Consider the following 22674-nt stretch of genomic DNA (forward strand, 5'->3'; position numbering starts at 1 on the left):
CACGTTCAGGGTATTCTTCTTCACACTAACTTGAAATTAAACCCATATTGCTCATTAATTTCTTCACATTATAACTTAGTCTAATCTTGATTTCTTCACATTATAGCTTAGTCTAATCTTGAAGCCTAAAAACTTAACAAATTGAGGTCAAATTCCTGAACTTGAGGTAGTTTGATTCACAATGACTCAAAATTGAACTCATTTACTCGTAATTAATTTGCTTGAATCATAGATCACACATGCTTAAGTCGAGAGTAAGTTTAAGCAACAAGTTATAGTAAAAAAAAATAATAAAAAAATAAAGTGCTCTTAAAGTTTATCATTATTTGATTTTATAACATTTTCCTAATCTTTAACTCATTATATAGTTTTTAGCATATCTAGTAATGATTATATTGATGCACTATAGTGAACTCCGTAATTTGTATAAAAAATGCACTCACATGTTAGATATCAAACTCAAGTTGGGTTTTGACTAGACCAACCTTGGTATATTATTTTATAAAGGGCCTGTTCACATTTACTGAACTGAGTTAAATTGAAATGATCTGATTGGAGCTGAACTGAACTGAATTGAATTGAATTGAATTGAATTGAATTGATTGTAACTAAACTAAACCTAAAATTAAGTAAAAGTGAATGGTCCCAAAGTCACAATATGGCTAGACTGTCTAAGTAGAAAAACGAAAAATCTTAAATAAAACCTCCGAGAAGCCTCCTCTCTTTTTTCGACTGCATCTGCGCACCATCTTCATTCTTCAGCACTCTCTCTTTCTCTCTCCTCCATTAACACACAAATAATGAGCCGTTACGATTCTCGCTCTACTGACCCTACTTCCTACCGCGACCGCCGCAGGTTTCTCTTCTTCCCCAATTCCTTAACCTAGAATCACAATTTCATCACTTTTATCTTCCATTTCATCTAATTTATGGTTTTGTTGATTTTCCAATGGTGGTTTTGCAGTGATTACGGAAGTTCAACCGGCGGCGAATATGGTCGGAGTGGGGCGCCCTCCTCGCCGCAGCGGAAGCTGGATTTGGATGGGTTGACGCCTTTTGAGAAGAATTTCTATGTGGAGTCTTCGTCTGTCGCCGCCATGACTGATAGCGAGGTTGAAGAGTATCGCAAACTTAGGGAGATTACTGTCGAGGGTCGTGATGTTCCCAAACCTATCAAACATTTCTCCGATATCGGTTTCCCAGGTCTCTCTTGTGCTTTTATTTACTGCATTTCATTAATTTTTGCTGCTCCAATTCTTTAATTATTGTCGTGATTGTTTCTATTATACATAGCGATTTTTGAGTGAGTGGAAAACGATTATCTAATGGAATTTTGAATTTGTTGTCGCACCAAGATATTCTAGGTCTGTGGGTTTGGTTGTGGAGGGTAGGAACTTAGCATAGGTGCCCTGGATTACTAACCACCTAAATCCTCTCCCGGGACCGGGACATCCACCCTGAACTTAAAGACATTAATTTTCTCTGTATTGGATCACCAATATTACTGACATGAAATATTTATTCCGGTGTCTTTTCCTTTTAAGGAGGTTGGGCATGTCATGTCATGTCATATCCCTTCCTTGCTTTCTCTGTCTTTGGATAACAATCATCTCTTGGATGATTGTCAAATTGCACTCTGTGTACGATATTGCCTCTTGCTGAGCTTTACAAATTAGATTTACGGAGATTGCTGTTTTGATGTGGCGCTTCTGCAATGGTCTACACTTCTGCGTCTCTCTCTGCTGGTCTGGAGCACTTGTGGGTGTTAGATCCAGTTATTGACTTATAAATGGTTTGCCTTATCAACTGCAGATTATGTCATGGAAGAGGTTAAGAAAGCTGGCTTTACTGAACCCACTGCTATTCAAGCTCAAGGATGGCCAATGGCCCTAAAGGGTCGTGATCTTATTGGTCTTGCTGAAACAGGATCAGGGAAAACACTTGCCTACTTGCTACCTGCTATTGTACATGTCAATGCTCAGCCAATTTTATGTAAGCATGCTTCTCTTTCAGTCTTATACTATAATTCTGCTAAACATGTCTGTCTTTGCCTTTGAATTGCCTTAACTTAAGTTTGTGTCGTTCATCAGCTCCCGGTGATGGTCCAATTGTGTTAGTTCTGGCTCCAACTAGGGAACTTGCTGTACAAATACAACAAGAAGCCACTAAGTTTGGCACTTCATCAAGGATTAAAAATACCTGCATATATGGCGGGGTTCCTAAGGGACCTCAAGTTCGTGATCTCCAGAAAGGTAGGTGCTGCTTGAGTTTGACATGACTTTGTCCATCAAAGGGAGGGGACAAGGATATTTGAGATCCTTTCCTATCATATTGCGACTTTCGTGATCTGCGCTACTTGTTTTAGGTGGTACTCATATTCATTACATTGATTTTTTTTATTGCGTTAAGGAATCTGATCATTTAATTGGTCGGGTCTCTTACACATAAAGTTGTACTGTTTCTCTGCAGGTGTCGAGATAGTAATTGCAACACCTGGAAGGTTGATTGATATGTTGGAATCTAACCATACAAATCTGCGTAGGGTGACGTACCTTGTATTGGATGAGGCAGATCGAATGCTTGACATGGGCTTTGAACCCCAGATTCGCAAAATTGTTACTCAGGTATGTGGCATTAGTACTTGTATCTCTAAACTTCTTGTTCTAAATTCGTGTCCTGAGATGTGGATTTACCCACCTGACTAGACAAGAAGTGGTAACTTGCTAAAATTCATTTTTGGTAGACATGATTTTAACCTCTTGTTATCTCAATGCAGATCCGACCTGACCGTCAAACGCTATACTGGAGTGCCACTTGGCCAAAGGAGGTTGAACAATTAGCTAGGAAGTTTCTGCATGATGCATACAAGGTAAGAATGTAAGATTTGATTTTTCATAATAATTTTATAATTTGGGGCTAGAAACCACCTGGGTTTCTTTGATGGAAATAAAAACTGAAGAATCTCGAAAAGTTGAACTTGGTGAATTATTGGGATTTGGGATGAAAGATTTAAAATTGAAAATAGAGGTGACTTTTAAAGTAGGTGGGTTTTTTGGTACTACCAAGTATCAGCAATGAGTCGGCTTCACACCCACACCATACCAGGAAAAGAAGAATTTCTTGTTTGAGATTTAGTCCATTGAATTATATTGTTGTTATCTGTGAAATAATCTCGCTTTCCCCGCTCCCATGTTTTGTTTTGAGGTATCTGATGATGCTTGTTGAAGATATCAGATATTTTCACAGATGAAAATAGTTCCATTATATTCATGAAGTGGTTTTGCTCTAGTTTGTTCTTGTGGATGTACCCTGTTTTCAATCTTGTCTCATAATCCTGTTTCAAAAATGTGGAAAGAGAGACTACTAAGTAGCTTTTTGTTGGGCATCTGTAGGTGATCATTGGCTCTCTAGACTTAAAGGCTAATCATGCTATTCGTCAGATCGTGGAGATCGTCTCTGAGAATCAGAAGTATAAGAAGTAAGGAGATCATTTATCCTTTTTATAATCTCAGCTTAAATACTTGGCTTTTGACAATGGCTGCTGCCTGGGCTTTCTCGTATTTTGTTCTAGACTAGTGGATCTCCTGGAGGACATAATGGATGGAAGCCGGATATTGGTATTTATGGACACTAAGAAGGGCTGTGATCAGATTACACGGCAGCTTCGTATGGATGGCTGGCCTGCTCTTTCGATTCACGGGGATAAGAGCCAAGCAGAAAGGGATTGGGTGCTCTCAGAGTTTAAATCTGGCAAGAGTCCTATAATGACTGCTACAGATGTTGCGGCTCGTGGTCTTGGTACGTTTCTTCATGCATATGCTATATTGTTCTAAACCATCCAATTATTGATGTTTCATTACAGTATTTCCCATCATTCTTGACTGAAGGCTTGGAGCGAAGGACAATTGATGAGCATATTATATTGTTGTTGTTTAGAAGTAAAAAAGGAAAGCTATATATGCGTCACTTGCATCACCAATTCATGGTCTATACAAACAAATTAGCTGTGCCCATAAGGCCATAACTGGTTCTGAGTCTTAACATAAGCAATAGAAACTTTGCTTTTAGTTTCTTGATTGAACTGGCTCTCCTATCTTCTTGTTTAAACTAATGCCTAAATCTGGTACTCCTATCCTCTTGATGCCTACATTAAAGACCTGTAGCTCCTTGTTTCTTAATTAAAGGCTAGCAAACTCATATAATTGCCAATGTACTATTGTTCTATAGTCAAAATGGAAATCTAGATTTGAGCTATGTAATAAGCTCTCTACAAACAAACTTAGAGCTGATACTCAGGAGCTGGTTGTGACTTGTGAGGTCAAATATCCAGAACTGTGATTTCTTATCAAAACTAGCCAGATACAAATTTACCTTGTAAGCCTAGTGGGTGCAATCAATAAAAGGTTGCGACTCTTATGAGGCATAATTAATTTTATGGTGTCCCTGTTCCTTTTTAAAATAATTGAATTTTGCCGATGACAATGAGGACTTGTTTGGTAATTATTCTGACTTTTTGTTTGTTGTGAGTGTGTCACTAGCTAAATTATACAATGTTTGAAATATTTTACGTGCTAGAAACAAGCTGCTAGGGGACTTTGTGTTCCCCTCTTTTGATTTATCTCAGAAAGATAGTTGTATACACAAGTTATGTGTTGTGTCATGTGGAATGTGTGAAGTGTGATGCTGTGATCCCTTGATGTGGCTTACAAATTAAGGTAAGGAGGGAAAGATACTGTTTTTTAAGCCCAATTGTGAACTAGGGTTTGTTGGATGAAACTTTTATTCTGCTGTGATCAAGTAATGTAGCCGTAGTTTCAAAGTGCTTTTTGCTACCCCTTGTTTGTTGAATATATTTACAAACATCCTAATTTCCCAGCCCTTGTTGTATACCCTCTGTCCCTTGGGAGATGAACTAGTCAACCAATTTTCTCATTGGGGTCGTTCCTTTGAGTTTGTCCCACCAGCTTTCTTTCTCAGTAAATCCATCCAACTAAGAGAGACTAAGGGTCTGTTCTCTTTAGCATATTTTCAGTTCAGTTTAGTTCAGCTCAACTCAACTTCAATAAGTTCAGTTGAGTTCAGTTCTTAATTTCCTTCTCTATTCAGTTCAGTTCAACTCTAATAAGCTCAACTTAGTTCAGTCAATCAGAATATGCCCTAAACTTAATATGCTCCTCTAGGGCAAACAAAAATGGACGGGGGAAGTTTTTCTTAGTACTTAAATTTTTTTTGATTTGGTATGTGCAGATGTGAAAGACGTGAAATATGTGATCAACTATGATTTCCCTGGTTCACTTGAAGACTATGTTCACCGTATTGGTAGAACAGGGAGGGCTGGGGCCAAAGGAACAGCATACTCTTTTTTTACAGCAGCAAATGCCCGATTTGCGAAGGAACTTATTGCCATTCTCGAGGAAGCTGGACAGAAAGTCAATCCTGAGCTTGCTGCTATGGGCAAAGGAGCTCCACCTCCTTTAGCTGGTAAGTTGTTTGTAAGGAGTCGAGTACTTATTCGTCTACTAATCTTGAAATCTGCTTTAGACTTTGTTCCACTACAACGCATTAGATCTTGGGTTGTGATTAGTCGTCTGATAGTTTGGTGAATTAACAGCAGCAGCGGTTTATTGGAGATTTTGTAATTTTTTCGTTTAAATTGATGAAGGATTTTTCTCTTGTATCTGATTAACCTTATCTGATGGAAAGTTATCTCATACTTGTATGTAGCAATATTTTACAAGTATTATTGAAATGTTGGAACTTATTTGTTTTCTGCATCGCAGCAAATATCTCAGTTTTTCTGTTTTCTGCCTCAGGTGGTATCCCAGAACGAAGGAGCCGTTACAGTACTGGTCGGTCTTGGAGCTAATAGAGAGAGGTTACATGAAGGGACATGATGTTTATACTCCACCACCTCAACTTACGTGTGTATTTTCCTTTAGCATTCACCCACCTTCTGTAATCGTTTGCTGGATGACTGGATGAGACTAGGAATGGTGCTTCAAATGACATTTGAAGGGTTATGTCGTATTCTGATAGTTTCTTTTAAATTAATATTGTGCTACACTGTCTAATATTTGTCTGTAGAAGTAATACCGATAGTACCAAAATTTCAACAGAGATACTTATATTTGAGAATCGAAAGTAGTTCTTGCTATCTTAAATTTTTAGGTTATTCAGCAACCAAACACTCCACTGATTCAATTATATATCAAAATTGTGTGCTACTAGTTGCTGCACTGCTACTAATCTACTCTTAACGTCACACCTAAACAAAGATGGCCTAATTAAGACGGAAACGCCGCTACGCTATGACTGCCAGCTACCATCTCGATGAACATCTGACCATCTTTATCGTTGTCATCCGATACCTAAATCAATAACAAAGCATGGTAAACTGATTATTGACTGAATCAAAATTGAGGTAGAAGGGCAAAGGAAGTTACCAAAATATATGCACTCCAATAATTACTTCTCCTACCAAACTCGTTAAATAAAAAAGTTATTACCTAAACATGCATAAAGTATCATTAAGCATAGGTTAATTAAAAATATCCGCCATATTCCTCATGAAATTGAAACGTGGGTTGACTAAACTAGCAATTTTCCTCTAGTGATGTAACGTGGGTAGGCGGTTACTCTAGATTAACCACTTCTTAAAAACACACGTAAATATAGTAATTAAAATCAAGGTTCAATTCTTAATTTCACCATTAAAACTAAGTTATGAGCTTATGCTTTGATAATATTCTCAATAAGAATTGAGAGACTAGAAACATGTTTGACATCGTTTTTGGATGGAGAAAAGCTTCTAAGTGGTAATTTTGATAATTAATACACTTTGCATTATCGTTTTGATATGATTTGCTTAAATATTTTTGTAGTTTTCCAATTATTTATATGTGATTTCATTATTCAGTAAGAAATTAATCAAGAGAGTTCAATGTCGACTGAAGCTTCTAAGAAGCAAAAGATTGGCTATCATCCGGCATTTAAGAGAAGACATTGCTCAGCTTTGGAAGAGCGGATATCAGCACATTGCCTACAACAGGGTAAATTTCTGCTTATTTTATCGAGTCGAGTTTGAGATTGCTCGGATTTGCTCACAACACTTACTAGCATTTCATAATATTACTATCTATTTTTATGCAGCTAGACCAATTATGCATAGATGAGGATATGATGTTAGTGTATGAGCTATTGGAACAATTTTCCGAGTTCATAATTCTCAACCTTTCGTACATTCGTAGACACAAGTATGTTATATTTGTCCTGTTATTAAGATATCTCAAAATATTGATTGGTGGTACATAGCATCACATTAATTATTGCCCTTGATATGATATTGAAGGGACCTTTCTAAGGATGTGCACGAGGCTGTTTCGACCCTCATATTTGCCTCAGTGAGATGTGGTGATCTTCCGGAGCTTAGGCTTGTCAGGAAGCTCTTCGAGGAGCGTTATGGCCGGAATGTTACAGTTGCTGCAGTGGAACTGCACCCTGGAAATCTTGTTAACATTCAGGTCTGCTATCCTTGCTTTTGTTTCAGTAGTGTTATTAGAGCAATTCAGCATTACATTGTTTCGTCGAAACTGCAGGTAAGGGACAAGCTGACCATACAATCAGTTTCAGAAGATGTAAAGAACAGACTGTTGGATGAAATACTCAAAGTTTCCCTCTTCAAACCAGGGCTATTAGCCCTTGAATACAAGCCAGATTCTCAAGTTCAATCCTCAAAGGTACGACAATTACTACCTCTGTTTCACATTAGTTGTGTATTATTTGTCAAACATAAAAATTCTAAGTTGTGACTAATATGTAACGGAGGTAGTAATTTTAAATTACATGATCACGAGCACTGATAAAACACTTTCGAGTACATTTTAGTCCAATCCTGTATTAAAATTTGATCTTTTGGGTAGTTTAGATTATAATTGGATTTCTAAAACCACTCCTAGTCCTAGGAATCAACTAGGAGTTGTTCATGTAATCGCCGAGCTAAGCATGATGTTCACTGCAGGCTATTGAATTGTATGAAGCTCAAGGGAAAGGTAGTAGTGTCAATAAAAATTTTGACAGTACTTCCACTAGCTGTTCAATTGTGCTGCAGTCTTACCCTTCTATTGCAGAGGCTCTGAAAGAAGCAAAAGTGCACAGCTTCGCGCTACTGAGTACTCCTTATAGTGAGTGTGAAGCTGGTGCTATTCAAGTAATTAAATCAGATCAGACAGGAAACGCCGCAGGCAGTGGCTGTTCTTCAATTGAGCATCAGTACACCGATCAGGATTCAGTGATTTACCTGGACGACATACAGGAGTTCAAGTCACCTACCAAACAAAGAAACAGCATGCACTGTTTGGATCAGGATCAAAGATTCTTCGTGTTTAGATCATCTTCGTTGTATGACAAACACAGTGATCAATTAGCTAGGAAAAGGATAAGGTGGGGATCAGAATCTACGGAGACTCAGATTGTAGAAGACGTCGAATGTGAGAATTGTTACAGTTATAAGTCTGATAACCGGAGGAAGTATCAGAGAAAAGAGGAATTCGAGCAAATGGAGAAATTTTATTTACTCGAACAGGGTTGTAAGAAGCTTGAATCAAGATGTAGCTTACATCAACCATGCTATTTTTACACCAATAACAGCAATAATGCAAATTATCAAGGTAAAGAAGAAATCCAAGCAATAGATTTGCCTCAAACACCCTTGAAGTTAGATTATATGGATACCCTTTTACCGAGTAAGAGTAGGGCTCTCAAGAGCTATGTAAGGGCTGCAACGATGCCTCAGAGTCGTGAAATAATGGTGATAAAGAGTTGTACAGAAATGTCACGATCAAATTCTTTGCCACTACAGATGAATTACTCTTCTCGGAAGCATGTACACCCGAAGTTGCCAGATTATGATGAGATAGCAGCTAAGTTTAGGGCACTTAAGAAAGCTCATCAACTAAACAAGAGTACAAGACCCTTGAAAGTGCCTGCACCTTTAATCCCATTAATTTTATTGCTTACTTTTCTTAGTTTTCATATTAGTCTAGTTAGTTAGTTGATTGGTTTGCAGTTTTGTACACACACTAGCTCTCTAAGCATCCCTCGCTTCCTGTTTTCTGATTTTTTGCAATTTCATAGATTCGAGTCATTTTAACATACAGTTATTATCTTATCAAAATAGCATTTTATTCACAAAATAACAAAATCAAAATAATAATAGTGTAAACCAAAAATAGCATGAAAGTATAATGAAAAGAGATTAACCAGGGTAATTATCTGAGTCTAGTGTTCGTAAACTTATCAAAATCTATCATAGCGTCAACATCATATATAGTGTCAAGGATCTGACATAAATATTTGATGTGAAATGAGGCATCCAACCTAGTAACATAGTTAAGCATTCACGAGTGGCAACTCAGAAGCCAGTGCTAACATTGGTCTTAATCTGAAACTAATAAAAGCGACGAAGTTGAGTACATAGGTACATATGAAACTAATTTAGGTAGGGGTGGTTCTAGTGGTCCTAAAATAAACCATCCCTAATGTCACATGATTCATCAGTTGTTTTAAGGAATTCGTTATGAACTTGTGATGAATGCATCCCAAACCCCTTTAAATTTTCACTCCCAAAACAAAAAAAAAAAACGCGATTAATTAATTCATTGAGTTACACTCTATCTTACTGGACTTCCTCCATAGGGTTCTAGCTCTTGCAACTTCATTTCCATTTTCCAGACGAAGTAAATGATAATACTCATTAGGAACTTCATTAGATGCCCCTGAAAGAGATTGCAGCACACTATTTCTCCCACATTCCCTCCTATACTCCAAAGTAAACGCGCTGAGTTCATAATTCTCCCTCACTGCTTCTGGGGTTCCCTGCATCATTATTGTAATTCAGTCATGAAATTATTGATACCATATATACCTAAAGGGCTATATTCTCATGATCAATACGAGTATAATATAGCATTTACCTCTAGAATCCAGCTTATGTACTTGACATTATTCACATGCTGATTGGGATCCAAGTCGAACCATAAAGGCTGCAATTTGTTAAAATAAGATCAATAAAAACATACTTGTAAATAAAAAGACTTGTTCTTAAATAAGAATGATACCTTTATTCCTCTAAGAATATAATCTGCCTTATCTTCATCAAGTTTTTGTAATTTCCTGAGTTTATCATCAACACTTAAAGGGGGATCAAGATAATCTTTTACATAAGGATCTCCACTTGCTTTGATCTCCTCTGGAATTCTTGAAAGCCGCCTCGTTTTCTCATTAATCATCACAAATTCACTATGTTTCATTTGCATATTCATCAAGATTCATAACTTAGTTAAGAACTTGTCATTGTTTCAATCTAATTAATTTGTAAGTTTATTATTAAACTTTGGAAATAAACCTGTCAACTCGCATGATCTTGGTTCCTGTATTTGCATCAGTTAGTCTTGAGCTACAAGTGAGACAATGTTTTGTCAAGCCTGAACACCAAGTCTCTACTTGAACAATGTCTCCCCTGCCAATGGCTCCAATCAACATTAACTTCCAAGTAATATTACAACGTGGTCCACGATTACCACGTCATTTGTACGTATATGATTAATAAACGTAACGTAACATTTTCGAAAATTTGTTGATTTTATACCAAGGTAAAATGAAGCATCCTAAAATAAGAAACATCAGTTAAAAACTACACACCCTTTTCTATTGTTTATAGTTTCAACCACATTATAAATTCTGATAGAGTATAAAACATATTGCTGGGCCTCAATCATCAGCTTAAGCTTTTGGTTGAGTTAGTCTTTTAACATGGTATCGGAGCCAACGTAACACAAATGTGCTTTTGGTTGAGTTGGTCCTTTAACAAATTCATATCATGTTATTTGCTTTTCTAAGGGCATGTTCTGATTTACTGAACTGAGCTGAACTGATTGGAGCTGATTCTAACTAAAATGAAATAAATTGTTTATGAGAGAAGGAAATTAGGAACCGATGAACAAAATTAACATGAAAAGAACATGTCCTTAGGGCCTGCTCTCATACGTTGAAATTCAGTTCAGCTCCTAATTTCCTTCTCTTATAAAATATTCATTTCAATTCAGCTCAGCTCAGTTCAGTTGAGTTCAGTCAATGAGAGCAGACCCTTAGTCTCTCGAATTATGAAAATTCTTATATGCACACCAAACACTAGGTGTGCCCGAATACGTAATCGAGTTCAATTAATTTACTATGTTAGTGTGGTGACTCGGTGAGTGATGCAAATTTCCTTCTTCAATTTGTTGATGAAGACAATCAATGACATGAGTATTGAATACTTGGTACGATCTAACACTTTCCATTAAATTGGTAGGTGGAGCGTAAAATAGTACATTCAAGTTCCAAAATTTTAAAATTTATGCAAGAAGAACAACTTCTTCTGGTGGTTAGAATATTTATGGTAACAAGTCTTTCAAGTACACATGTAGTATAATATTCAAAATAAAGTACACATGTAGCATTAATTTAAAGACTTAATATGATGTAATCATAACAAAAAAAAAAAGTTATCATAACACGCATAAGAAATTTACCTGGGTTATTTAATCATGGATTAGTTAAAATAATACTCCTTTTGGTCACTATTTGTTGTAACTATTTGTTGTAACTATTAGCATTTTGAAGAAGTGAAAGTAGAAACAATAGATAGAGTCATAGAAACGAGTAAATGTTTAGTTAAGAGTAATATTAACGTAATAAAGGCATACCATGAAGGGTAAGAATCAACTTCAACTTGCATTCTTCCAATCACCCAAATTAGATTTCGACTATTCATCTCCTTCGACACTCCAAACCCTTCTACCCTTAATCCCGAACTTTGAAACAGATTTAAACCAGTTTCCTGCAATCAATCATTCATTTTTATTAAAAAAATGAATCATCTCAAATAGTTTACGGAAAATAAATAAAGCAATCATCTCGAATAGTGACTAAGGAATTTTTTTTTGTTTGGAACATTCTAAAATAGTATAGGAAGAAATGAAGCTATGAGTTTTTATTAAATACAATTTCTACTAATACTATGTTTATAATAGGTATTTATATGATTATTTGATAACTTTGAAAAAACTAAAGAAAAGTAAAAATAACGACAAACCTGTGTATAATTAAGCAAAGCCTCTAAAGAAGCCTTTTCATGGATATCAAGCTCATACAATCTAACCAAGAAGTTTTGACCCACCACGTAACCATCTTGTGTAAACCTTCTTTTTTCCAATTCATGATTCACAGTCTACAAAAAAAACACAACTATTAAAAAATAATCCCGTAAAAACCTAACACGTCCTGGTAGAATATGCGTGACCAACATTAACAATCCAATCAGCAACACGATTAGTCTCACGTCACAAGATATGGATATAAAATATATTGAATCAAAATAATATAAAATTACTCTACCTTGCTAATCCACTTAAAGTTAGCTTAGCTTAGCTTAGCATAAAATAGAAGTACATATATACAAACATACCTTCCCAAAATTGTTGATCTTCAAAGGGTCTTGAAAGTTATCAACTTTAACTTGCAATCTTGTAACATGGGAAGGTAAACTTGTGCCAAAATTGTAAAGGTTTATGGCATTGTTATTATCGATTGATCTTCCTCTCATTAACTTTGATGGAGGCACCATTAATGGAAAGCTTGACAAAACACCTGAAATTGTAGGCATTATGATTATTATCTTAGATAGATGATCATATAATATAAAACTTTTCCACCTAAAATATTATGGTTTATATAATTGTAAGGTGTTTTGATCTTTGCAACTAAAAAAAAAAGTTGTGTTTATGACTAGTAAAAAAAAAACTTAATATTCTCCTAAAAGAAGTATGGCTTTTGAAGCTCCTCTTGTTTGTAGGTGTTGAGGATATTTCAGTAGGAAGTTTGATAAATTTGGTTCATGTCATTAATAAAGTGAGGCAATGCAAGTAATACTGACATTTGTCATTACTCATTACTCTTGTGCCAGAAAGTCCTTTCTTTTCTCAATGTCACTTACCCAACACATTTAATGAGGCTACCAATTTGTTTTAACCATTATCAACTTATCTTATATAAGCCCTGTTTGGTAATTAGCTGGTAGCTGATTGTATTAGTTGATTATAATAATTAGTTTGACTAGCTGGTTATAGTAGCTGATTTGACTAGCTGGTTATGATTAGCTTATTGCATAAAAATGTTTGGTTAATAGCTGTTAATTGTTAGCTGTTTTAGTGTATTTAAGAAACAAAAAGCTAATTGTACAATAAGCTAATTTTAAAAAGCTCTTATAATGAGCTTTTTTCAAAAGAACTTTTTGAGCCCAAAAAGCTCTTTTAATAAGCTATATACCAAACACCCAAATTAGCTTTTTTAATTGGTCAAACATCTAATTGGACAAAATAAGCTAAAAGCTCTTTAAAAAACTTTTTACCAAACACACCCATACTCTCTTCGTTTCTAATTGATATTACTACCTCCGATTATTTTTAGTTTTAAATTTGGAATATTTCATATCACTCAAATACCCCAAAGTTGCAACAAAAAAAATCGGAGGTAGTATATAAATTTACTCTCTCCGTATCTAATTGTTTGCCTATTTTCTTTTTACTAAGTCACAATTTATTAACTTTAACTATAAATCCTTATTGAATTATACAAAAAAATAAAGTTATTTGGGATTTTGATAGTTCATTAGGACATGTTTCAAACTACTCACTTTTTTTTTTTTTAAGAATTCAAATTACTCACTTAAAGGTAAAGTAAATGGTATAAACTATTACACCATCCGTTTCAGAATAATTGACACACTTTGACTTTTTACATTATTTTTGTATTAACTTTGGCCATATATTTATACAAAAATAAAAATAAAAAGAGTTCAAATATTATCATATAATATATTGTTAAATCAATATAGGTTCACAAATATCAAATTTTTACCTAGGTATATTTTCAATTTTTTCATAAATCAATGGTTAAACATCAACGTTGATTGGCCCGATAATTACCAAGGGCAAGGAGCCAAGGAGGCAAAAGGTTCTAAAAATTATCGGACCAACACATAAAAAAACACAAAAGCCCAATTTATTTATTATTATTATTTTTTTTTTAAAAGGAAGCCCAAAAAGTTCCAATAAGTGTAAACTACTTAATTTGCGTTCGTCAAAAAAAAAAAAAAAAAAAAAAAAAAAAAATGTAAAGCTCAATTTCGTTGATGATAAAAAATAAAAGCTTGAAAATTCTAAGAAAAATGGCGTTAGCAAGCTCAAGAGTGCTCCTGGTGCGAGCATCATGGGATACTCAAGAAAGACTGCCTTACAATCCCAATTTTATTTCTTCTCGCAAACTCAAGAAATCCCGAAACAAGCAGAGTTCCCGTTTAAAGATTGATGTTGATAATCTTCTTAAGCTCGACCCTAAAACCCCTCAAAATGGTATATAAGACTGTTTTTTTTTGCACTTTTATCTTCTTATTGATTTAATTTTTAGTTAAAAACGTGTAAATTTCATCTGGGTCATGGTAAATTTGATGTATGAATTAAGAATTTTAATGTTAATGGAAGTTTGAATTGTTGAGTTAATCTGTTGCTTAATGTGATAATGATTGGTTTTACTACCTCCGGTCCAAATTACTTGCAACTTTGAAATATTTTAAATCTCAAAAATAATACCCCAAAGTTGCGAGTAATTTGGACCGGATGTAGTATATGATATTTGAGTGTGTTTTTCATCTGGGTGTGGATAATTTTGGTGTATGTTCTAGAAATATCAGTGATGGTGATAATAATGGTGGTTGTTTTTGTGAGTTTCTAGGTTAAATTTGTTGCTAAACATACTAGTACTACGTATATTATTTCCTTTTGATTGGCCAGGAAGAAACTTTTTCATCTTGTTTTGGAAATTTCTTATGAATGTTTAAGTATATTTTAGTTTAGGGTTGAATGATGGAAAAAAAACAACTAAGGCAAGGAAATGTGTGACACTTTATATTCACTCCAATTTCCTATGTTACAAACTTACAATCTAAATGATGGAGAATTGTGTAAAGGACTTAAGGACTTACTATTCACAAGTTCACCACATTTATCAATTAAACAGGTGAAAACTAGTTATATTCTCGGCTATGCCTTAAGATGGTTATGAAAAGATTCACAGACATAGTATGGATTTCATACTTTGCTCATACAATGAAGTACACAAGGTTTTTTTTATGTCATGTCTTTAGTTATTTTGGTGAATGTTCTAAGATATTTGAAGATTTTGATGATGAAAGTATGCTGCTCTTCAAATGGATGGTGAGTTTTGTGGGGAGGTAGTGTTTGATAAATGCCATCCCTTATATTGAGTTTTATGGTTTACGATTGTCTTATAAACAGTTAACTTGGAGGAGCAGGCATACTTGGGTTATGAGAGATGGTTGCCAAGCCCGCCAAAGGTGGAGAAACCTCGGTCTTCACACAATGCGGCTTCCTTGGCATTTATTGGAGACTGTATATATGAAGTATGCCTTTTACTTTATAAAATTGTATGAATGAAGTTGAGCATAATTAAGCTTTACCTATTTTGTGTTTGTTAATAATCCATGTGAACACATTGCATTCCATAAATATTAATGTTTTTAATTGTTGATATATAAGGGTGCATAGCATACAGATGATAGAGGGTGTGTGTAGCTGATATTATTAAAATGTAATGCTCAGTGTGCTATGATTGCTTGAAACATTATGGGCTTCTTTTAGGTGAACAATGTTGTGTGGTAAGTATGGCAGGAAGTTCTTACCCATTTATCTGCCATGCATTAGCTTTTTATTAATCCCTTAAGTCACTTTATATGTCATTTGGCAAGGGAAATGAGACGAAGGGAAGTATAATTAATCCTTCTGGTGATCTGGTCTGGAGGTAATGGCTATGCTGCAATCGTGGATTTCCTCATAAATAGGTGGAGGTTCTGTTTTACGGAGATGTGTGTGGGTGGGTGGGGGGGGGTAATAATTTGGTGAATGCTTGGGTCTATTAGGTCAGACTTTGGAGAATTCTGTGAATTTAAGTTAGTCCTTACTTCTTCGGGCTTCACTCCTACAATTCTTTTTTATTGTATAATGCACACAAACAACATTGCCTATCCCATATGAGGATTATTGGTTTTTAAACTGTTTGCATTAGCTTCAAATTGCTTGGTCTTATTATTCTACCATTGCTAGGGTATGAAGTTAAAGTTTTTTTTAACTTCTGTCAAATTAACATTAACTTCTTTGCTCACTATTTATTTATTTGAGATGTGCAGTTGTATGCGCGGAGGCATTTCTTAACACCTGCACTGAATATTGAGGACTACAATGATAGTGTGATGGAAGTAGTACGCTGTGAGGCACAGGTCTGTCATTGTTGCATTTTGAAACAAAATCTTAAATTTGTGGGTTTTTGGCTCATCTAGATAATAAAAACGCTGCTTCTATCAGTTTCTCTGAGTCTCTTCTAAGTAGTAAAAGTGAATTATCTTATCCTTTACGAACTTGTTCGAGTTCTTATTTTCAATTGTCTCTCAAAAAAATCTAGATCATGATAGTGGTGTGTCATATAATTTAGTTGATGAAATTATGAAATACTCTGTATATGAGATGGGTTTTTAGGAAAAGGTCAAATCCCAACGTTTACCTCTGCAGCATTTTCTTTCTATTTAAGTCATCTGCGAAATGCCATTAGAACTTCTTCCATTTTCTTAAGTTGTCCCTTTGATAAGCATAGTAATGAAGACAGGGGTGTTTAATTCTACTTGGACACCTTTGAGCCTAGGACTAAGTATGTATTAGATCAGTGTGATTATATTTCTAAATTTGACTGGCTATTATGGAATTGAGCTTACCATCCTAACTTTGATGTACTTTAGGACTTAAATTTTAGATGTAAAATATATTGTAGCTCTTTTTGTCTAGATCTAATGTTTGGTGTGATTGTTTGCAACTTTTCAGGATGCCCTTCTTCAGAAACTTAGTAATGCAGATTTTTTGTCAGAAGAAGAAAGGTATCTTCTTATTCATTGACTTTCCATCTGTACTAGATGTAATAGGAATGGCAATCTGCATTGCATGCTGGTTCACTGAAATGTCATGACTCGAGCTGGCTTCACTCCTTGAGTATAAAAATCCTTGTAAGCCAAAGAGGTGATGAGGACCAAGAGTCTTATGTGGAGTCAAACTCTCTCTTTCCATGCTGTCTGGATCTGTTATGTGACCAACTCCTCCATAGATTATTTGATTTTCACATTGATCTTAACATCTTATTTGATTTTCTCATTGATCTTACATCTGTAGCACATTATGTATTTTTTAATTGCTTGATATAACTGTCACTGTACTCACAGATGAACATACTTCTTGTGTCTTGATTCTTGAAGCACCATTAAGTATTACTTTGATCTTCAGTTCATGTTCTAATATTGCATTTGACTCTTTGGAATTGATAGGGATGTTCTACGGTGGGGAAGGAACACTCCTTCATCTAAAAACCGTTCTACAAAACGTGCTGGTGTAGCAGTTTATAGCAGAGCTTCATCTTTGGAAACACTGGTCAGTTACTGCAAATTATATTGTTCAGATATCACAGCACGGAATAAATATTCTTCTCATGAGTATTTTAACTTTTTTGCTTCACGTCATATCCCTGCTCTCAGTTCTGTTTATATATCAGCGTATGAAAAATTTGTCTTTTCACATGTGGATTTAAACTTTGTTACATCTTGCCATATCACATAGAGCAAAACCAAGAATTCATAGAAGGGTCAAGGGGTGGAAATATTTGTATATGTTCTAAGATGAAGTAGACCTGCGCATGAGTTATGCATGCTCTAGTCAGCAGATAGATTGATTCGTTGAGGTGTCAAGTCACTTTCAGGAGCCCGGTAGTTAATGATGATTTTCTTAGAATGAATTTGGGGTTCATAAAGAATTTCTTAGAATAAATTTGTCTTGACTAGTTAATGATGACTTTGTTTACATTTGGTTTGACAGACTCTTCTGATTGTACTAAGTAGGATCGCTACCTGGTAGTAGTTGTGTTTGACTGTTTGGTATTGTGAATTTAAAAATGGACATTTAATGTAGATAACCTACTGTTATATTTCCTGCCACCTGTTTTACTAGGAGTCTAGGAGGTATGTGTGAGTATTAGACTCGGCTAAGTAATAAGTAAAATCCATGTTCTTGATGCAAAATGATGTGTCAAATGTCCATACCCTTGAGGGCATTGCTTGACATGGTTACATTACTAGTTCTGTTCACCTAACCAGTTGGTTGTTCTCTTGTAGATCGGTTACCTTTACCTTACCAATCCATTACGCTTGGAGGATATGATGTCATGGCTGGGATTCTCAGTCGGTTTTTCCAACCAATCAATTCTCGAGAGTGTAATTGGTATGTTAAAAGGTTGAAAGCTTTCAGTATTATTGCATTTTGATTGACTTGTCTCTTCAAGAACATCCATTGCTGTAACATCATGCTTTGACAAATGTTACTCAGCTTTTACCATCACTTACGCTTTGTTTGGATAGCAAAGAAGGAAGGAAAAGAAGGGGAGGGAAAATGGAGGAAGGGAAGGGAAAAGAAAGGGAGGGGGAGGTGAGCTCCATTTTCCCTCCAAATCTCTCCAATTTTGGAGAGATTATGGTTAGTATAGAGAAAGGGAAAATAGATCCCTCCCTCTCCTTCCCCTTCCTTCCCCCAATCTTTTACCCAAACAAGAGATTTTGTCCCCCTCCATTTCTCTTCTCTTCTTTTCCTTCCATTGTTTCCTATCCAAACAAAGTGTTAAGTAGTAGCATTTCATCACACATCACTTCTAAAGACTCTGCCCAACATGTTAAGCTGTAATACTTAACTACACTAAAATGCTTGATTTTTCTGTCTAAATACCGGCTGAAAGTAGAACTAAACTGGAAGTGGGGGATTCAAAGGGAGGGGAAGAAAAACCTTTTTATGTTTATCTTATTGAGTATTAGGATTCCTCAAAAAAAAAAAACAAAAAAAAAAAACAAAAAAAAAAAAAAGCTAAGGTGATAGTCATTTAGCCTGATGCTCTATCTGTCTAATTACTGGCTCAACACTTGTGACAGCGGAGTTTTCAAGCTTGAAGCAAAAGACTGAAAAGAGACCAAGAGAGCAGAAGCCTCTACTAAGCCGATCTGAAACAGTGCCGAGCAGTGTTGATACAAAGGAAGCGTTGGTAGTGTTAATAGAAAATGGCCGTGATGGTGTGGAGACATCAACAGTATTCAGTTAGATTATGACTGGTTTAATACACGATCTTAATGTAAACAAATTATAATTGTTCGAAGTGTATAGGTGTATGGTTTGCTGGAAGTAGTATATGTATTCATTCTTGAGTTATATCAAACAATGATAATTTCATGGTCTAATGATATAATAACAGAAAACTATAGTAGTTGATTCTTGTTTGGCTTTATATATATATACATACATATCAATAGAATTAATATATAAAAATGTTACTTCACATGATATAATGATTAAAAACTGTAGCCAAAGCCCAAAAGCCTAAAATTAATCATATATGATTGCTCGTGTAATGATTTGTTCTTCTCTATCATTCGAAAGTATGAAATAGATTGGTTCTATATACATGGACTACATCTCTACCAGAATTTCTCGGGCTCCAGTCTAAGAGGATTCTAATAATTCTCCTTAGTATTTCTATGATACTATCTTATACCTCCATAAAATTATGTTGATACTAAGGGTCTTTCACTTCAGCTTAATTTCATTTTAGTTCAGTTTAGCTCCAATCAGTACAGTTTAGTTTAGCTTCTAATTTCTTCTCTCATAAAATATTTATTTCACCTCACTTCAGTAAATGTGAACAAGCCATAACAACATGTTTTGCAAATTCTTGTCAAAAACAATATAATTAAGTTGAATATTATAAATGACATTATGCTTCTTATCCTAATAGGTCCACCCTGATTATATAAAGGAGTTGGAGATATTTCAATATTTATATTTCCAATCAATAATTTAGATAATATTCTGAAATGAATTGGGCCCTTTTAATGGATAGGAACATAGGACTTAGAAGGTGCTATTGGGGCAATTTTTATGATTCTTTCTACTTTTGGGCCCATTGTCCTAATTGTTTAAGATTGGAAACAAGATTATCCTTAATAGTTTAAGGTCTGTTCCGATTTACTGAATTAAGCTGAATTGAACTGAACTGATTGGAGTTGAACTGAACTGAATATTTTATGAGAGAAGGAATTAGGAACTGATTGAATTGAACTGATTGGAGCTGAACTGAACTGAAATTAAGTTGAAGAAAACATATCCTTAATATGGAGTAATTTGTATTATTTTTATTTATTATTTGAAAATGGATTTGATTTTGCTTGGCGTCATCACAGTCATAATTTATTGGCAACTCACCGGCTAAATTTCACGACTATTAGCAAATTTACTGCCATGTCAACAATTAAACAATACATTAGAGAATTTTGATACTCCATATGATTTAAAATCGAAACTCGTATATATATTCATATTCATAATCAATCGGTTTTTAGATGAACATAGTTGTGATACCGGTCATGCAAACATTCAATAGAAAAAGCATCCGAGCCTTAACATTAAAAATATGAGGCATACAATAATTTGTGTTGGGATAAGGCAAATTATCATCATTTGAATTGAGAAGCCTAGCTCAATCCTTTGCATATGAATATGTGGATCCAACTAAGGAATTTTGGATAGGCATGCAACCTAAGACTACCCTTGAAGATGTGGGACAATATTGTCTGTCCAATAATGTAGGAGAATTGTTGCCCTCAATCTTTGATATTTATTTTTTACAATTATTTCCCCACCTAAATGAAGTTCCATGTTGCTTTCTTTTTGTTTGGATAGACTATAGAGTTCATTTATCAATATTCCAAATTTATAAGATGTAATACCTTAAATTAAGGGCATATTCTGATTGACTGAGCTAACTGAACTTATTATATGTGAACTGAATATTTTATAAGAGAAGAAAACTAGGAGTTAAATTGAACTGAACTTATTAGAGCTTAGCTGAATATTTTATAAGAGAAGGAAACTAGGAGCTGAACTGAACTGAACTTATTAGAGCTGAGCTGAGCTAAAATGAACTAAATTGAATTGAAAATAATCGTATTAGAACATACCCTAAATATGGGGACCTTAATGCAATGCTTCCATTCATAAATAAAACCTGCAAATGTACTAGATGTAGAAGTAGGTCACTTTACATAAAATCTATCAACACTTGATTTATATTTTAATCATTCAATCAATCTAACCTTTTGCATTTTAAGGGGTAGCTATTTACAATTTTTTTGAGCAAGTACATTACAATATATTTTGGACTTATCACTTATCTACACCTATATCAACATTGTGATTTTGAGCATTTTCAATTGATAGAACTTTCCATTTATGATAATGTAATATATGTACTTACTTACTATTCAAAAAAAAAAAATATTACTATGCACTTTATTTGATTTAAAATATATAAGTATCATATACTCGTATTACAGTATGTTTATTTAAAATAAATCTAGCAATTTTTTATCCACAAAAAAGTAAGTAATTTATAAAATGGTTATGGACTAGTGAGATAATAGATTAGTGAAAAAGTAACTTTGTAAGAATTTATTTACCAGTATCTATTTTTTTGCTTTTATTTTTTACTCCGGTTTTTTACCATCCCAAATTCCCAACAATATTGAATATTGATACTATAATTGAGGTCAGGAATAAAGTGGAACAAAATTTTGTGACTAAAACTTGGATAATGTGGAATCACCTTAGCCAACAATTCTGGATATACACATTATCACATATGGCTGCACTAGCACTACCATGTTTTTTTTTTTTTTTTTTTTAACCGTAATTATTTATTAGTACTGTATTTCATTATTAAAATAATTTGAGGACTGCCTGATTGAGTTATATCACACCAATATTTCCAAGTTCCAACCTAACCTTAGATTATTCTTAAGAATGAAGAAGATTAAGGAATATATATATTATTAGTTTAATCATGTAAGTTTAATTATATACATATACGTACAAACCTACCAATTCACGAGCCTCATTTGGATAAAAACAAGATTGTATTGATATTTTTAAAGTGTCGGCAAATGTTGAATTTTCATATCAACTTAAAGAATTAAAGGTCTATTAACTCTTTTTATAGGAATTATTTGTATTACACTTTGATTGTTATATATACCCCTCCGATCCATAACTAGATTTGGAAGTGAAATCCTTAGTCTTTTGATGAATGCTAACTTATAGATTGAGTACTTCATCATCCGTTCTTAAAAGCTATGTATATGAATAGTATTAAAAGTCAACTAAAAAAGAACAATCGATGAAGTAGCCGGTAGCCAACTACTAGCCAAGGTACATGCATGATAGCTATAGTTAATCAAACATAGATACTGTATGCATATACAAGTAGATAAGATCATATCATAATCAATAAGTTTAATTAATTTATACATTAATTGAAAAGGCTTTGATTTGATTAGCTCGTGAGTCTTGCTTATAACTTTATGTGAGGGTCAATTGCATGACAACTGGAGATGATATTGATACTTACAAATTATGTAAAGATTGAAATTAGTAC

General features: G+C 34.4%; 4 protein-coding genes across 5 annotated transcripts; 3 read left to right on the forward strand and 1 right to left on the reverse strand.

The window, feature by feature from the left end:
- The first annotated feature begins 665 nt into the window (after window positions 1–665).
- Window positions 666–6125, forward strand: LOC110684303 (DEAD-box ATP-dependent RNA helicase 20-like). The gene is made up of 10 exons (XM_021860741.1): window positions 666–856; window positions 965–1203; window positions 1813–1992; window positions 2091–2252; window positions 2470–2624; window positions 2777–2869; window positions 3393–3478; window positions 3572–3798; window positions 5248–5481; window positions 5814–6125. Exons 1-10 carry the CDS (start codon window positions 801–803, stop codon window positions 5864–5866), a joined length of 1485 nt encoding a protein of 494 aa, XP_021716433.1. The 5' UTR covers window positions 666–800; the 3' UTR covers window positions 5867–6125.
- A 649-nt stretch (window positions 6126–6774) lies between these two features.
- LOC110684492 lies at window positions 6775–9049 on the forward strand. The gene is made up of 6 exons (XM_021860947.1): window positions 6775–6815; window positions 6917–7049; window positions 7150–7253; window positions 7349–7520; window positions 7596–7736; window positions 8108–9049. The coding sequence occupies exons 1-6, from the start codon at window positions 6775–6777 to the stop codon at window positions 9047–9049; spliced, it is 1533 nt and encodes a 510-aa protein (XP_021716639.1).
- A 236-nt stretch (window positions 9050–9285) lies between these two features.
- On the reverse strand, window positions 9286–12942 carry LOC110684304 (palmitoyl-acyl carrier protein thioesterase, chloroplastic-like). The gene is made up of 7 exons (XM_021860742.1): window positions 12506–12942; window positions 12134–12268; window positions 11745–11878; window positions 10403–10516; window positions 10116–10296; window positions 9972–10040; window positions 9286–9873 (listed from the first exon to the last, which is right to left on the reverse strand). Exons 1-7 carry the CDS (start codon window positions 12701–12703, stop codon window positions 9649–9651), a joined length of 1056 nt encoding a protein of 351 aa, XP_021716434.1. The 5' UTR covers window positions 12704–12942; the 3' UTR covers window positions 9286–9648.
- A 1227-nt stretch (window positions 12943–14169) lies between these two features.
- On the forward strand, window positions 14170–19475 carry LOC110684305 (mini-ribonuclease 3-like). Of its 2 annotated transcripts, XM_021860743.1 has the most exons (7): window positions 14170–14450; window positions 15393–15517; window positions 16301–16390; window positions 16986–17038; window positions 17480–17582; window positions 18320–18425; window positions 19124–19475. In XM_021860743.1, the coding sequence occupies exons 1-7, from the start codon at window positions 14231–14233 to the stop codon at window positions 19288–19290; spliced, it is 864 nt and encodes a 287-aa protein (XP_021716435.1). In that variant the 5' UTR covers window positions 14170–14230; the 3' UTR covers window positions 19291–19475. The 2 variants fall into 2 exon arrangements, with proteins under 2 accessions (XP_021716435.1, XP_021716436.1); XM_021860744.1 differs by lacking the exon at window positions 18320–18425 and having other exon boundaries at window positions 19124–19281.
- The last annotated feature ends 3199 nt before the right edge of the window (window positions 19476–22674 follow it).

Source organism: Chenopodium quinoa, unplaced genomic scaffold (genome assembly GCF_001683475.1).
Source record: "Chenopodium quinoa cultivar QQ74 unplaced genomic scaffold, ASM168347v1, whole genome shotgun sequence".
Classification (NCBI taxonomy): Eukaryota; Viridiplantae; Streptophyta; class Magnoliopsida; order Caryophyllales; family Amaranthaceae; genus Chenopodium; species Chenopodium quinoa.